This window comes from Cicer arietinum, chromosome 3 (genome assembly GCF_000331145.2).
Source record: "Cicer arietinum cultivar CDC Frontier isolate Library 1 chromosome 3, Cicar.CDCFrontier_v2.0, whole genome shotgun sequence".
NCBI classification, from domain to species: domain Eukaryota; kingdom Viridiplantae; phylum Streptophyta; class Magnoliopsida; order Fabales; family Fabaceae; genus Cicer; species Cicer arietinum.
The window spans coordinates 36,663,788-36,682,098 of NC_021162.2; the positions used below are offsets into that span (position 1 = coordinate 36,663,788).

At 29.8% G+C, this 18,311-nt stretch overlaps 2 protein-coding genes and 1 non-coding gene across 3 annotated transcripts; 1 reads left to right on the forward strand and 2 right to left on the reverse strand.

Moving 5' to 3' along the window:
- Positions 1-684: 684 nt before the first annotated feature.
- Positions 685-11,426, reverse strand: LOC105852893 (uncharacterized). The gene is made up of 10 exons (XM_073366369.1): positions 11,177-11,426; positions 8,728-8,991; positions 2,913-3,131; positions 2,574-2,812; positions 2,085-2,303; positions 1,920-2,012; positions 1,725-1,830; positions 1,168-1,467; positions 1,004-1,076; positions 685-887 (listed from the first exon to the last, which is right to left on the reverse strand). Exons 1-7 carry the CDS (start codon positions 11,424-11,426, stop codon positions 1,795-1,797), a joined length of 1,320 nt encoding a protein of 439 aa, XP_073222470.1. The 3' UTR covers positions 685-887; positions 1,004-1,076; positions 1,168-1,467; positions 1,725-1,794.
- Positions 2,995-4,714, reverse strand: LOC101506602 (uncharacterized). The gene is made up of 4 exons (XM_027330350.2): positions 4,395-4,714; positions 4,207-4,312; positions 3,449-4,124; positions 2,995-3,136 (listed from the first exon to the last, which is right to left on the reverse strand). The coding sequence occupies exon 3, from the start codon at positions 4,113-4,115 to the stop codon at positions 3,450-3,452; it is 666 nt and encodes a 221-aa protein (XP_027186151.2). The 5' UTR covers positions 4,116-4,124; positions 4,207-4,312; positions 4,395-4,714; the 3' UTR covers positions 2,995-3,136; position 3,449.
- Positions 11,427-17,712: 6,286 nt separating the features above from the next.
- LOC113784186 (U6 spliceosomal RNA) lies at positions 17,713-17,815 on the forward strand. The gene has a single exon (XR_003470203.1). It is a non-coding gene; the product is annotated as a U6 spliceosomal RNA (small nuclear RNA).
- The last annotated feature ends 496 nt before the right edge of the window (positions 17,816-18,311 follow it).

Below are 18,311 nucleotides of genomic sequence, written 5' to 3' on the forward strand. Positions count from 1 at the left end.
TCAAAATTTTCTTTGATGTTTATTTAAAAATATTATGGTCTACTACTTATGCGTTAAGTATGAATTAATTTGATTGCTCATTTTCTTTCATGTCTATTTTTTTAAAAAAATATTTACTCTTTATAGACAAGCTACGTTTGAATTTTCCAATTAACACAAATTCAATTCAAAATTTTTAAAACAATACACAAATTAAAATAAGTTAAAATTGTCAAAAAGTTGGAGATATTATCTAAGCATAACACAAATGTATTTATATTCACTACAAGAAATTGAACGTTTAGCGACAGTGAAAATCTGTAGGGATATGCAAAATTACCTATACCGACGGGGTTTTTTTGCGTTGTATATAATTACCCAATACCTACGGATTTTCGCCGTGGCTATAGGTTAAAGTGACATAATTTTTTCCGTTGCGGTAAATATTTGATTTTACCTACGGATATTTCATTGTTGGTATATACTTTAGCCATAATTTATAAAAATTATACCTACGGTTTTGATTCTGTTGCTATACATTTAAGTGACAACTTTTTTCTGTTGGTATAGGTTTTAAGAGTAATTAATTTATTATAAATATTAATTTTTTGTTATCAACAAAAATTATATAATAATTTAAAATTTATTTTATAAAATTAACCAAATATAAATATACAATGAAATATATATATCTACGACTCAAAATAAAATAAAAGGTGTTCATCGTATATATTAAAAATTAACATAAAAGTCTTACAACGGTAAAACAAAACCCTAAACCTCAAAAAATAGACATTTAAAATAGACATCTTGTGTCATACATAACAATCTCAAAAAATATTAAGAAATTGAGTCCACTAAATTGCCAATATTCCATCTTCAACAACAAATTAGCTTTTAATCTTCACCTACAATCAATAAAATAACAAATGAATAAATACACGATTCCACATAAAAATATTACTAATAAAATAGAGAAAATGTTAATGATTTTAATTAAAATTAACTAATACTATCTAATTACCATTTTCATTATTTTCGTTGTTGTTTGGACTAAGTGAATTCAAATGGTTTTGAGCACTAGTAGCATCAGGAACCTATCACAAAAAATAGAAAATATTACTTATGAAAAATACGATTATGGAACTTATGAAATTAGTTGGATAAGATTAATAACTTATGATATACCTGTCTTGCAGCTTGTATTATATCATTAACATCTGCTCCAGAAAATCGATTTTGAATTAAAGTCATCACATTTGCTAACAAGTTTTCCATATTCTTAACTCTTTCGCGCAACTCTTCATTTTCAGATGCACAAACCTTCGATTTTTTAGAATGAGGAATCTTGCCCATACATCGCACACGTCCGTTTTTATCAGGTCCTTGTACTTGATAAAATATGTCATCCTTCCAAGACATAGAACCTTGTGTGTCTTGGGTTGATTGAGAAGTTCCAGCCTCATTATTATGTTTTTTTAGTTCTTCCTAAAAAATAAAATAAAAATTATTAATGATTGAAAATACCAAATTGAAATTGACATTCAAAGCATGTAGTACTACAATAAGATCCAATTAAAAAACTTCAACATTGCATATAGGCTAACAAATACAAAATCTCCTAAATGGTCAAGTAAAAATCCAATACAATCATCATACATTTGAATCGTCATACATTTGAAATGTTAAACTTAATTTATACACATTTTATATATTGGTACCGTTTAATTATTATCAAAACTTACAATCAATCTTGCAGCCTTTTCATTGACAATTGTTCCATCTTTACGAGTGTGGGTATCAATGTAAATCTCTTTACGTCCAGGCAACACTCCTTTGCCCTTTTTTTATCTACAACCAAATAAATAAGTTAAATGCATTTCATTTTTAATTTAAATTAAATTAAAGCCATAAAAATAGAAATAGAAATAGAAATAAACCTTCTCATCAATAAACTTTGGGAGACTTTTTGAACCCATACAATGAACATCTTCAAACTTAACACGATTTTGCCTATTAATTTTACTTATTTTCTGCAATTGATATAAAATATTAGTCTAAATAATAAACTCTTTAATATATTACTCATAATATATACGACTTACTTGTCCTTCATCAGAAAACCAATGATGAACCAAACCACGATATTGATTTGGGTCAACCCTATCATCTGGTACAAGAGATGCAACTTCTTCTTCTGTTTTAGTAGGGTCATATGCCATTGACTTTAGATCACCCTTCCATTGCCTCCATTTCTCATTCAGCTCAGATTTTAACATTTCTCTTGCTAAGTCATTTATTGGAGGAACAAACTCAAATTTACTCTACACAATAAGAGATGTTAAAGAAACATGTTATATTAGTTAAATGTATTCTTACAGTTATCAACATGTTATGATGTAGTTTGAGTGTGCTAAACATCTATATTCTTAAACTATAAGTATGATTATAAATTGTTAATCCATCAAATATTCCTAACATCATCATTGTACATCAAACATGTTAGAGCACAAAAACTAAAAAACATGTTAATTGTACATCTCAATTGACTTCTTAAAAAAATGTTATATTAGTTAAATGAATAATCATAATACCTCTATTAATTTCAACATTTCTTCTTTGTAATCATTTGGCATAACTTTCCATGACTTGTAGTTGATAGGAGCATATTGATACCTTCTAGCTACGCTACCAATGAAACGAGTTAGAGTTGTCCCTTCCTCACCAATGGGTCGACCATATTTGTCCAAATTAACGATTATTAAATCACCATCTTCCATTTCCCATACATCTAACATTTTTGTAGGACCTCTAGCCCGTTTAGGCTCTACTTCTACAAACAAAACAAAAGGACAATAACATTATGTGTGCATATAAGTCATAATAAAAATAATATAAATAAAACTTCAAAACAAAGAATATATAATTAATACCTTTTTCAATTTGTTCTTCTTCAACTTCTATATCAGAGGGAATTGAGTGAGATTCTACAGACTCACGTATGACACCTTCTGCATGACAAGGACTAGAACGAGTTTCTGCAACATTACTTCCTTCTACATTGGTTGAGTTTGTATTATTTGAAGTAGACTGAATTCCTTCATTATCACTTGCTCGATGTCGAATATTTAACTTTCTTCTTCGAGCCATTGCTTCTCTAACACAAAATTATAAATGAGTAACTTGGACAAAAGTCAAAAAACATAGACAAATCTAAAAGTATAAGAAAAACATAGACAAATCTAAAAGTATAAGAAAAACATAGACAAATCTAAAAGTATAAGAAAAACATAGACAAATCTAAAAGTATAAGAAAAACATAGACAAATCTAAAAGTATAAGAAAAACATAGACAAATCTAAAAGTATAAGAAAAACATAGACAAATCTAAAAGTATAAGAAAAACATAGACAAATCTAAAAGTATAATAAAAACATAATGTATAAAATCATGCACAATTAGAACACACTTCATTCGTCTTCCTCATCATCTTCATTATCTTCATCATCATCCATATTATCAACATCAACAACTTCAAAAAAATCATTATCGTCTTCAACTTGAAGCCTAACCAAATCATTAACATTTTGAGTAGCTTCACTTGTATCGCCCATTAGTTGCCCATGAATTTCTTCAATTTCATTAGATTCCTCATCACCCATATCATAGATATCTCTAACTTTTGCATTGAGAACAACAAGCCAATCCTTGTTTCTCTCATCATATATATAAAACACCTTTTTAGCTTGTGATGCAAACACAAATGGGTCATCACAAATATTTTTCCCAGTATGTTTTAAAAATTTGAAATTGACAAGCGTCATACCAAACTTATCTTTCTTGATACCTTTATTAATATCAACCCAATCACATTTAAATAACACAAACTTGTACTTTCCAGAATAATCCAACAGCAGTATATCAGTTATTGCCCCATAGTAATTAATTTCATCTGTTGAGGTCTTTGTCTTTACAACAACTCCACTATTTTGTGTTTTCAAAAATCTCTCTCTCTTCTTTGTGTGGAATCTAAAACCATTAATCGCATAACCTGTGTATCTTCTTACTACCTCAGATGGTCCACGGGATAACCATCTAAGTTCATGAGTAACTTCTGAGCTCTTTTGTTCATCCATACGCTGGATCTAAAATATTTCATGAAATATAGTAAGTTTATATATAAAAACAATCAGTAAAATTTAAATAATTAAATTATTATATGCTCACCCTGAGTTTAAACCACTCAATAAATTTTTGACCATGTTGCTTGTCAATTTCAAGTTGTGTCAATCGTCGTGGTCGACACTGTCTCTTAAGATGTAAAATGTGTTCTCTAAAAGTAACAGTAATAGAGTTAAAATAAAATGTAATAAAAATTTCAATTGTATAAAATTGAAATATGATATGTGACTTACTCTATAAATGGAGCAACTGCATCACAATTAGAAAGCACATATCTATGTGCCTGTGCTAACTCTTTCTTGTCAAGTTTAGTTCTACTCACTTTCTTCCTCTTCCCTAATCGTAACTTTTGTTGTTTCTTTATCCCTAATGGCCTTCCAGAGACTTCATCGTCATTTCTGTTAGGTCTATTGAACCTAGTTTCTACCCCAGATAGATATTGCGAACAAAACGTCAAACATTCATTGGCCAAAAATCCCTCTGCAATTGATCCTTCTGGATGGGCTCTATTACGTACAAAGGACTTAAGAGTAAGAAGAAACCTGAAAGTGAAGAAAATTTAAAATATTTATGTTCTCAACATCCAAAAAAACTTGTTTAACACTTTTAATTAAACCAATTTTTATAAACATACATACCTCTCAAGCGGATACATCCATCGATATTGTACCGGTCCAGCAACTTGGGCTTCGTGTGCCAAATGAATTACCAAATGCATCATAACAGTAAAAAATGAAGGAGGAAAAATTGTTTCCAACTGACAAAGTGTGATAACTATTTGAGACTCCAATTGTGATAGAAATTCCACATTAAGTACCTTAGAACAAATTTGCTTGAAGAAATTGCAAAGATCAACTAACACTGAAGTGACTTTATCTGGCAATGAACCCCGTAATGCTACTGGAAGAAGCTCTTGCATCAAAACATGACAATCATAACTTTTTAATCCAAACATCTTGTGTTGCTTGACATGCACACAACGTGGGATGTTTGATGAACATTCATCTGGAGTTTTTACATTCTTGAGAATGCTTAGGAAAGATTCCTTTTCTTTGTTAGTCATTTGATAGCATGCTCTAGGCAAACGCGTTGTAGTTATATTAGGACTTGGTTGAGGATGGAGCATACTTCTTATGCCCATATCTACAAGATCAGCTCGTGCCTTATAATTATCTTTGGATTTTCCCTCTTGGTTTAACAATGTACCAATAATGTTGTCACATACGTTCTTTTCAATGTGCATCACATCAAGATTATGACGCAATACATTATATTGCCAATAAGGCAATGTGAAGAAAATGCTCTTCTTTTTCCAAGGTTGTGCTCCATTTGCTAGACCTTTTTCTCTACATTCATCTATTTGTCTTAAAATATCAGTCCCATCAAGTCTTTTAGGAGGGATCCTTAGCTCTCGTGTTCCATTAAAATCCCTACTATTCAATCTCCACTTATGTTTGGGAGATAACCAACGACGATGACCCATGTAGCAATTTTTTTTACCATGACGTAACCACTGCGAGGTAGTTTCAATACCACAACATGGACATGCGTATTGACCGTACTCCATCCAGACAAGTTAGCATATGCTGGAAAGTCATTAATAGTCCACATCATAGTTGCATGAAGTTTAAATGTCTCTTTCTTATAGGCATCAAATGTTTCAATTCCATCATCCCATAACTCTTGCAACTCTTGTACTAAAGGTTGCAGATAAATGTCAATGTTATTTCCAGGACCTTTTGGACCCGGAATTAATAGTGATAACATGAAGTATGGTTGTTTCATGCACATCCAAGGAGGAAGATTGTGAGGAATTAGAATGACAGGCCAAGTGCTATGAGTAATACTCATAGTCTTGAAAGGATTAAAACCATCTGAAGCCACTCCTAATCGAACATTACGAGGATCTAACGAAAATGTTGGATACCGAGCGTCAAAATTCTTCCAAGCAAGGGAATCAGCTGGATGCCTAAGAGAACCATCATTCAATCTAATCTCATGGTGCCATCTCATTGATTCTACAACTTTGGAGGACATGTATAACCTTTGCAACCTTGGTTTCAATGGAAACCATCGAAGGATCTTTGCTGGTATCTTCTTTCGCCTCTCAGAAGTCTCCATTCCATTTCCTTGTACGTTCTCATTTGTTGTTTCCACCTTGATGTACTACACTTTGGACATACTTCATATTTGGCATATTTATCCCAATATAATATGAAATCATTGGGACAAGCATGGATCTTCTCATACCCCAAACCTAATCCTGAAACAATCTTTTTAGTTTCATAATATGACTTTGGCAAAACATTTTCTTCTGGTAAAACATCTCTTAGTAAATCAAGCAACATGGAGAATGACTTGTCACTCCACCCATGAAGACACTTTAAATAATACAAATGTACCATAAATGATAGCTTTCTATACTTCTTACAGTTGGGGTAAAGCATTTGATCATTCTCCTTTACAAATTCGTAAAATTTAGAGTTTTCTTTTACTCCGGGAATTCTTTCACCTTCACCATAAATTGGCTCTTCTGTAGAATGAATTCCAAATACATCATGAACTAATCCATCCATGTCATGCTCCATTTCTACATTTTGTTTAGTAGCGCTACTTGAAGTTCTAGGTTTTTCACCATGATATATCCATTGTCTATAGCCTCTAAGAAATCCACGGTGTGGATCTGTTAAGTGTTCATAAACACATATGCGAGAATAAGAGTGGCAATTGGCACATTTTGTACAAGGGCACATTATTTTTCCATTGATTTGTGAATTTTGAAAAGCAAATTCAAGAAATTCATTAACTCCTCGAATATATTCTTCACTTTTTTTTTTATGGATCACACATCCATTCTCTATAAGCCATTTGGAAAAATTAACTGAAAATGGATGATGCAAGTCCTAAAAAATTAACAATCTGAAAATTCAAATGAAGAACATGGTATTCATCAACAACATCAGATCATGGTATTCAACATAAAAGGGTCAAAAAAATTCTTGTTTTTTTTTTTTTATAATGAACAAAAAATTTGTCAACAACATGGTATTCAACAACAACATCAGGTCATCAACAACAAGAGGTTAGGTCATCGACAACAACATCAGAACATAACAGAACATTGGGAGACGTACATATTATGAAGGACATGGGATATAGAGAAATAGACAGTATGAAACTTAACTCCAAATATAGAGAAATAGACAATATGAAACTTAACTCCCAATATTCTCTAAATAATCTCTTGCATTCTTTCATGATATAATAATCTCAGCTAAGTTGTCATGTTCCCCTAATTAATTGATGCACTTGAATGGATTGTGCAAACACACATAAATCAATAATCTAAGGCAATTAATTTGCAAGCAAACCTCAGGATATAAATATACTACACTCTAAGAAAGCCTCATAAACAATCTATTTCTTTATTTCCAAATACAAATTAATCAAATCAAACCAATTATAAAAATCAAGAAATAGGGAATACCTAATGAGAGATAGAAAGATGAATTTGAAAATAATAAATACACAACAAGATTAGTTATTACCGTTCAGTTGAAGTTCCTTCAAATTCTTGCGCGCTAAGGTTGTATCTTTAGTTAATCCAAACACAACTGTATTAGTTCAGAATCAGAATATTAATTACGTTGAAAGAAAAACACAGCTGTATATTTGGGTTTTGGGCACAAGAAATTAATAAATTGATTATAACATATCACTATTATGAGCCTCAATTATCACTTATTTCAAGTGGGATCAAAGTTGAAGATTATATATATTGTGGCTCTCTTTCATATCCCTTTATACTACGTGTAAATGTGAAGCAATATCCTACACTTCCCTTACCATGAACAGGAAAAATCTCACCCACACGATAAGAGAATGTTGAAGAAGATTTTAAGGACCAAAACACTAATACCTCTATAGGGACTAAATGATTATTTAAGTCTTCCTCAAAATTTTCTTTTGTTGAGTATTGCACAGATATTTAAAAGTCTTTCTTATACTAACAAGGGTGAATATGAGGTGAAGTGAGGTGCCATGTGTGCAACTGTGTCAGTAAATTTGCTAATGGAAAAGGGGGCATTTATCATGCCAAACAAATAAACAATTGGCAAAGGGAAAAGGTCAACCGGACAAAAATCACAGAGTGCATATTTATTCATGGTTTTGGCCAATTCGGGTGCAGAGGAAAAATAGTTACCAGAAAACACTTGAACTCTGATGTACATTTGATTCAAGTAATTGTGGCTTTTACCTATGGACAGATCCATAATGTTTCAAATTACCACTCAGAGTTAATCGAGTTCACATGTGTGGATGTGGATTTGGTCATTAGGGATTCAAATTTGGATATATGCAAAATGTTCAAACCATGTTGCCATGGCACAAAATATAATAAACCGGGGAAACAATACAATGTTCAAACCATATTTATACTTTCACCCAATTTATGTAACTCAATTTATACATACATACAAACATTTATAGGCTAGTCTCTACAGCAGTCACATATCAGAACTCAAAACAGTGGTGCGAGAACAGAATGGTGGTTCAAGAAATTACCAGTGGTGCGAGAACGGGGAGAACGACGGTGAGTGCAGCTCGGGTTCGAAGGCACGACTGGTTCGACGGCGAGTGCAGCTCCGGTTCGACGGCGCGACTGGTTTGACGGCGCGACTGGTTCGACGGCGCGACTGGTTTGACGGCGCGACTGGTTCGACGGCGCGACTGGTTTGACGGCGAGTGCAGCTGGTTGATTGACGGCGAGAACGGTGAGAACGACAGTTTTGAGTGAGAACGGGGAGAAGGAGAAGACAACGATTGGGGCTCAGATTGGGGGAAAGAGGACAAAAGTTTTGAGTTTTAGGTGTTTTGATGAGAAAGGGTTTAGTTGGTACTTGGTACTGATTTAGGTTTTGGCTCTATTAATTTTTATTTTGGCTCCATTAAAATTTGTTTTTGGCTCCATTGAAAAAATTTGGATTTTATCTCAATTTAATTTTTTTTACCTCCATTGAAAAAATTAGGATTTTGCCTCCATTAAATTAAGTTTTGTACAATTTTATTTTCACAAACAATTAATATTTTGGCTCCTTTAAAAAATATATATTTTTCAATTTTGATGTCTATAGCCACAGATTTAAGTGTGTAACTATAACAATTAGTGACAAATTTATGTCACTGAAGGTATAAGACACCTATACCAACAAAAATTAATTTATCTGTGGGGATAGATTGTCTATACCTACAGTTTTTAATTTTGTCATTATAAGCTTCTGTAGGTATATGTCTGTTTTCTTGTAGTGATTTGTCTAACATAACTCAAACTCAAATAGAGTGCTAAATAATTCTATTGTGACTCTAAAATAAGTATTTTTAGATTCATTGAACAATGTTTATATTTTTCAAAGTGTTGGGTGATTATTGTACACTTAGAAAAATAAATAAATTGATTGTTAAGTATATATAACCAACTAAATGGGTTGGATATTTTTTGGACATTTTTTGTTTATGTGGGTCAATTTTACAATTTTATTTTTTAAAATTGGTTATGCGGATTATTTGGTATCCATATGGGTTAACTCGAATTAGTAACGAATTTATTCAAATCGAACTAAAAAGCCCTAGAAAAATTCTAGCTAAAATTATTAAGTCAAAATCTTGTATTTTAGCAGGCCGGACGAACTAGCCCATTCGAGTTAGCCAATTTTGACAGCTTTATAAACTACACACATGTACTTAATATATTGAAATGATTGTATTATAGTTTTTTTAAATATGAAAGTAGAAAATATTCAAGATTTATTATATTAATAAAAAACATATTTTTTTAACTAAATAAAATTAATAATAATAATAGAGTTGTTTGTGTGAAATTTTCTTATAACATGATAAATTCATAAAAGACATTTTTAATTTATCGAACGATAATTAATATTTGTTGCATGTATAATATATAGAAAAATATTCTTCTTAAGTTTAGTTTTGTTCAAGTTTTTATCAACACTGTTGTTAAAATTGAATCAGGTAAAATCATATGTTTTTAATTGATTATAATTTTTTTTTTATAAAAATTGGATCAAACCCACCCAATATACTATTATGGTCAAAATTTGTTGAATATAAAAACAATAATCTTTAAAATAGCTGTAGAAGATTGTGTTTTGAAAATTTTAAATATTACTTTACAATTTGATTCAGAATATTATTAATATTTTATTTACAAACAATTAAAATATTTTATAACAAGAGATAAATTTTAATAAGAAATTTTAAATATTAAAACTTAAAAAATTATATTTAATTGATCTCTTATGAAAAAAGTATTAATATTTTTATGAAAGAGATTCAGTTTACAAAATATCATTAAAATAATTCAAAAAATATGCAATAAAATGATTTAAAAATAAAGGGAAAAAATGAAGATAAAATCTTTATAGATATTAAAAATAGAAGAATTTTTTAATAGAAATTAAAAATAAAAATAAAAATTTTATAAAACTACACCAAACCTGACAACTCATACAACTTAACCCAACGCATGATCAGATAACGACTTCCAACCTACAGGTTGACCTACAATCTAACCAAAGCTCTGATACCACAATGTAACACCCCGATTTTTAATGGCGTGAGTGTTTTTTTTCTTTTCAAAAACCAATTAATAAAATACCATTACGAACAAACTAAAATAGTTTTTGAGACGATAATCTAAATTATACAACTAAACAAAATACACAGGGGCTATGAGACCTTTCAGGCATCGCTTATACCCATGTGGTATTCTCGGCAGACACATGTACAAAAGTATTGCTCAAAGAATGCTACTCCACCCTATGGTCACGTCAAAAAGGAGAAAAATGAACCCACCAAATAAAAGTCAACTGATCGTATACGTTTAGTAACAATCATCCCAAAACAAAATAAGTACAACCACCAAAAGAAAGACATCAAGTCCATATACACGAAATTAATCTAATCATACCCTAGCAACTACAATAACACGGGTGACCTCCACACACTTTGCAAGTTCCATCTGTTGCAACATCTATCCTCGAAGTGACTTCCTCCTCTTCATCATCCATAGAAGGATCAGTCTCCTCACAAGTCAGATCCACCCACGAGATATGTGGCTTCGGCGGAGTTGGGATCTTAAAACAGTCTGCTATTTCAGTGAAAGTCGGTAAGGGATCATTCACTGGAAATGGAAGCTCTGACTCGGCTCGCCTGGACGGTCCTGCAATCTCTCGCTCAACTGGCATTTGCCCCTTATCTTTTTCGCTAGTCTCGGGTCAAACCACGGTGGCCTCTGCCTCAACTCTAACTGAGGAATCCTTTGAATCTTCCCAAGCTCCACTCATCCCAAGCACCAATCTAGAAGGTATCAGATAATCGATCTTCTCGCGAGTGAGTTCCACAAGATATACTGCTCCAGCTTTCCTATTAGTCATCACTTTCCTCCCCGTATAAGTAGTCCTGCTTGAGGTAAGGTTATATACCCAAGCAGTCGGCGCGTCTCAGCCAGGGAAGTCTAACTACGTTTCCGTCGTCAAGGTAATAGTCAGTGGAACGAACTCGGGTATCATTTGAGGGCAAAGCCCAATTTCCACAATAATTGTAAAGGGTCACCAACCCATATTAACAAATAACATTTAGCAAAATTCTTATATTTTGAAATGCTCAAATGAACCTTTCGTCTTAGCATACTCCTCGAAAGAGTTTTCATATGTCAAAAAATGCATAAACAATGTTTGAAAAATAAAGTTTTGACACACTGCATTGTCGTAGCCGAATACAACTGAAAAAATGCAGATTTTCAGTTCTAAAATGGCTCTGAATCAATTAACACTTTAAACATTAATATTAACAATTATGAACACATAATTAACACCAAATTAATCTCCACAAATTTACACCTCAATCACACATCGAATATTCATAACATCAATTATGAATACATAAGTACATCGAAACTTAATCAACCCATCTTCACACCTCAAAGCAATTACAGAAAATCACAACAACAACCGATTATGTATATACAATCATCATAGTATAACAAACATAACTCGTGTGCCAAGTACATTAATGCAATGCATATATGCCAAAATGCATTATTCCAGAATTCCAAACCAAAACCCTCCTCAAAGGGCGTAAATCATAATTGTACAGTCTCTCACAGACCAATACTAATTACCAAGGTGCAATCTGTCACGAATCAGCACGATTTACTAGCGTGCAGTCGCTCACAGACCAGCACGACATACAAGAGTGCAGTCGCTCACAGATCAACATATTTTAGAGTGCAATCTCTTACAAACCAATACGACATACAAGAGTGCAGTCGCTCACAAACCAACACGATTTTCTAGAGTGCAATCGATCACAGATCAACACATTCTAGAGTCCAATTTCTCACAGATCAGCACAACACGACAATCCCCGCAAGGATAAGATGAAACAACAATTCACATTGCATCATCTCGTGGCCTATCACAGTCACCACTATCACCATGGCCCCATCACGGCCACCATGTACTATGAAATGCATGAGCATACTCTGACTCTTTTCACCACAATCATTAAGTAAATGCAGCTGTTAAAAGATTCTCCATTTTTAATACTCATTTAACACTAATGATTTTTCAGATACAACACAGAGCATACTCAAACATAATTATTCAAACCAATTTTAATTTCCACAAACACACATAAATCACATCTCCAAATCCAATCCACACATAAATTGAATTAAATTTATATTCTACCAATTCACACATAAATTTCTTCTAAAAAATTCATAATATTAATTATGAACACATCAATTTCACCAAACATGAATCACCACAATTTTCAAACATTAATCACCCATATTCAATCTCCAAAATTTTCAACCATAAATCACCACAACAACATTAATATATTAGAGTTCTTTTCGAGACTCAAGGAGCTAACTACATAAATATAAATATTTATAACAATTTGTTCACAATAAAATTAATCCAACCACAATGAAATTCCCAAAATTAAATCTTTCTCACACATCAAACTTTTAAAACCAAATAATCTATCTTATTTACTTAAAACTAAATAAAACAAATATTGTCCAAATTTCACATACACAAACTCGACTATTAAAACACCCAAATTTTTGAGTTAATAAAATACTTTAAACTTTTTTTTTTTCTTTTTAAACTCAATCCAAGAGTAATTAAAAGAGTAACATTTTAAACTCTAACCATTTTTAATTTCAATCTATCTTTTTGCTCAAACTCTTTAACTTAGTTAAAATTTTAACTTTTTTACAACTTTAACAACTCTAATTTTTTTGTAAAATTTCAATTTCAGTTCAAACTCATTTATTTGAAAATAACTCATTACGTAACTCAAACACATCAAATTTGATTACCGCTAATTCACACCAACAACAATTAATTCAATTCCACAACACACATATAGCACCTCAATTAAATTTCAAACAATTCAAACATAACTCACTCAATTTCAAAACTCCACATTTTTACACATAACCTATCAAATTTCATGAATTTATTTTCCACAAAATCCGCAAATAAATCACATCTAAAAAAATTTATAATATTGATAATGAACAAATAAATCACACCAAACTTGAATCACTACAAACTACACCTGAAATTTAAATTCCACTAAATCACACATAATCGCATTAAATTCATTTTCTACAAATTCACACATCAAATACATCAAATTTCTTTTCCATAAAATCACAAATAATGTCCTAAATGCAAACTAAAAGTTTTGAAGGAGCCCTTACCTCCATTGTAGCTTTAACAACCGATTACGACACCGCGATTAATTTCGGTAAAAAATTTCATTCGCGTCGTCACTTCCAAAGTTGGCTCACTAGCACCGTAGCGTGGAAAAAAGCAAATTTTCCTTCTGTCACTTTGCGAAATGAAGCTTAGAAGTCAAAGAAAAATGGAGGTTTGTATTTGAGTATTTGAAGAAAAAACCAAAGCTTTGGTTTATGCTGAAAACAGAGAAGGAAAAGAAGGAAAGGATGAAAGCACGACTACAAGAAACATGTTTCCTTTCTTTGCCTTATATATATATATATATATTATAATAAAACCAATTCCAAAACAAATATCTAGATATTTTTATAAAAATCATCATTACGTCCGTCACCTCAGATCATATCAAAAACCACCTTTTTCAGAAAAATATCCTCTGTCACCGCAATTCAATCGACATATGAATTTTTTCGAAAAACGCTACATCTCAGAAAAAAAAATTCTTCGACAAAAGATTCACCGTAATTAAATAAAATTATTCATCAACAAATAATTTTAATCGGGTCTCCAAAAAGATATTTTTGACATTTAACTCACAAAATACCATAAAATTGGCTAAAAAGCCTCATAAATTCAACATAAAATTCCCCAAAATACATAAATTAAAATTTAAAATTAAGGGTCTTACATCTACCATAACCCAAACTCAAATAGAGTGCTAAATAATTCTATTGTGACTCTAAAATAAGTATTTTTAGATTCATTAAACAACGTTTACATTTTTCAAAGTGTTGGATGATTGTACACTTAGAAAAATAAATAAATTGATTGTTAAGTATAAACCAACTAAGTGGGTTGGATATCTTTTGGATATTTTTTGTTTATGTGGGTTAATTTTACTATTTTATTTTTAAAAATATGGTTATGTGGGTTACTCGGTACCCATAAGAGCTAACTCGAATTAGTAACAAGTTTACTCAGATCGAACTAAAAAACCCTAAAAAAATTCAAGCCAAAATTATTAGGCAAAAACCCTGTATTTTAGGAGGCTGGACGAACTAGTCCATTTGAGTTAACCAATTTTGACAGCTTTATAAACTACACACATGTAGTTAATGTATTGAAATGATTGTATTATAATAGTTTTTAAATCTGAAAGTAGAAAATATTCAAGATTTATTATATTAATAAAATATATATCTTTTTAATTAAATAATAATAATAATAATAATAATAATAATAATAATAATAATAATAATAATAATAAAGTTGTTTGTGTAAAATTTCTTTATAGTAAGATAAATTTATAAAAGATAATTTTTTAATTTATTGAACGGTAATTAATATTTGTTGCGTGTATAATATATTGCAAAATATTCTTCTTATGTTTGGTTTTGTTCAGATTTTTATCAATACTATCGCTAAAATTGAAGCAAATCAAATCATATATTTTTAATTGATTATAATTCTTTTTATATAAAAATTGAATCAGACCACTCAATATACTATTGTCGTCAAAATTTGTTGAATATAAAATCAATAATTTTTAAAATAGTTACATTACATTTTAAATTTTTTTAATATTACTTTATAATTTGATTTAGAACATTATAAATATTTTATTTACAAATAATTAGAATATTTTATATCGAGAGATAAATTCTTATAAGAAATTTTAAACATTAAAATTAAAAAAAAATATATTTAATTAATGTTTTATAAAAAAAATATTTATATTTTTAAAAAAGATATTCAGTTTACAAAATATTATTAAAAAAATTTAAAAGACATGCAAGTAAAGGAAAAAAATGAAGATAAAAAATTTATAGATACTAAAAAGTAGAATTTTTTTTTAAGAAAAATTAAAAACAAAAATTAAAATTTTATGGAAATTATTTAACGGATTTTTTACCAATATATCCTAGTTTTTAGGATTGTTAACCAAAATGTCCCACTTTTCAATTTGATTACCAAAATGCCCTACTTTTTAGGGCTTACTTGAAAACTCTCCTGGGGGAGCGACCTACCAAAGACGAATTTTTTTTTCCCTAGTAGGAGGTTGCTGGGCGGGGATGCGACCTCCCAAAGGGATTTTTCAAATTTTTTTAAATGGTTTTATATATTTTATGTAATTGTTAAATAATAATAATAATAATACATTAATAAATAATAATAATAATTATTAATTAGTAATATTTTATTATTATTAAAAAAATTTATAGTTAAAAATAATTATAATTAAATTAAAAATAATTATAATTAAATTTAAAATAATTATAAGTAAATTAAAAATAATTAAAATTAAAATAGGAAATTAATATTATAACTATTAAAAGTAATTAAAATTAAAAACAGTAAATTATATTATAAATTTAAAAGAAAATACATTAATAAGAAAAATTACATTAATAACATGAAACAAAATACATTAAATTAAAAAAAAAGAAATTAATATTATAAATTTAAAAAAATACATTAAATAAAAATTATACATCAAATTATTCTCAAACTACTCTCATGATAAGCTGGGATTGTTTCCATTTCAATTTTGGTTCCTATAGCAAATGTTTGCATAACCAATGGGGAGTTGATTGTAAGACTCTTCCCAATTGGCATAAATTTGTTTGATTGATTTATTTTTTCCCTTTCAGGCCTTTCTATAAGTAACTGTGTAGTTGTGCAAAGCTTGAATCTCAGCAATAACGACCTAATTTAATGTATTTTTATTTATAATTGGATGTATAATTTTTATTTAATGTTTTTTTTAAATTTATAATATTAATTTCCTATTTTAATTTAATGTATTTTGTTTCATCTTATTAATGTAATTTTTCTTATTAATGACCATCATGTGATCAATTGTTTTTCGGTATCCTTCTATGTCGTTATGAGGAGCTTAACCGAAATTTATCTTATGGTATTTCTTAATTTAATGTATTTTGTTTCATGTTATTAATGTAATTTTTCTTATTAATGTATTTTCTTTTAAATACACTAGTGGCTAGTGTATTTTAATTTTAATTATTTTTAATTTACTTATAATTATTTTTAATTTAATTATAATTATTTTTAACTATAACAATTTTTAATAATAATAAAACAATAATAATTAATAATAATAATAATTATTATTATTATTTATTAATATATTATTATTATTATTATTATTATTTAACAATTACATAAAATATATAAAACTATTTAAAAAAATTTGAAAAATCTCTTTGGGAGGTCGCATCCCCGCAGAGCGACCTCCTACTAGGAAAAAAAATTTGGTCTTTGGTAGGTTGCTTCCCCAAAGAGAGTTTTCAAGTAAACCCTAAAAAGTAGAAAATTTTAGTAAACAAATTGAAAAGTGGGATATTTTGATTAACAATCCTAAAAATTAGGATATATTGATAAAAAATTCATTATTTAACTCATAAAAATATAACACTTATTATTGATTTGAAAAGGAAAAAAAATGATGTGACTAGCTAGAAAGGAAAAAGCTTCCGAATATTAATGAAAAGACTAGTGCCTAGTGCCTACTAGTCCAGGCACAGTACATAAACAGATGAAGTACGAAAGATAATAAAATAAAAAATGTAAAAAGAAAAGAAAATATATGTTGTATTCTGCATACTTCGTGTGGAAAAAACGTTTATTTTGGAACAAGAGCTGATGGAAAATCTGCATCTATGTTGCTCGCATTGAAGTTGAACGAAGGAACATATCGATTACAAATGCTTGTATCTCAAAGTTTAATTAGTGCTACACGAGAACACATTACGTCCCTTCGGGGACATCCGATAAAATTGGAACGATACAGAGAAGATTAGCATGGTCCTTGGGCAAGAATGACACGCATAAATCGAGAAATTGTCCAAATTTTTTTACTTTTTTTCCCTTCATTTCGATATCTTCTTCTCGCTTCTTCTCACTTTCTATGCTTTTGAAAATATTTTTATTGGTGGCTTCCTCTTCTTCTGATGCATTTCATGTTTCTGTTCTAACTTTACGGAGCTACATTTCATCGACCTTGACAACCCTTTTCATTTCATTATCACTTTTTGTCTGACTTGTTATTCATCTTCTTACTCTTGCTATTTTTCACAATAGATAAGATTGTTTATTTAGCTCTACACTTTTCATGTTTATTTTTCTAACTTTAGCTTTGCTTTTCTTCACTTTCATGCTCTTAAATTCTCGGTCCCTTATACAATTTTATTTGTACGCCAAATATTTCAAATGCAATGAGTTGTTTTCTACATTTCAATTTTACTTGTTAAACCCTAAAATTTTGGGGGTGGGAAGTTCATCAAGCTAAAATAAGTAAGGGAAAAGATCTTGAATGTAATGTGTTTGATAAAATGTCACATTGAAAAATTC

What these genes read in the sequence shown, in the direction of transcription:
- LOC105852893 (XM_073366369.1), bottom strand. Translation starts at nt 11,426, where the DNA reads ATGCCAGTTGAGCGAGAGATTGCAGGACCGTCCAGGCGAGCCGAGTCA. An exon ending in AACTTGCAAAGTGTGTGGAG is followed by an intron (nt 8,992 to 11,176) that starts GTCACCCGTGTT and finishes CCCCAATCTGAG; the next exon opens with CCCCAATCGTTGTCTTCTCC. An exon ending in AAATGTTGAAATTAATAGAG is followed by an intron (nt 2,304 to 2,573) that starts GTATTATGATTA and finishes CTTATTGTGTAG; the next exon opens with AGTAAATTTGAGTTTGTTCC.
- LOC101506602 (XM_027330350.2), bottom strand. Translation starts at nt 4,115, where the DNA reads ATGGATGAACAAAAGAGCTCAGAAGTTACTCATGAACTTAGATGGTTA.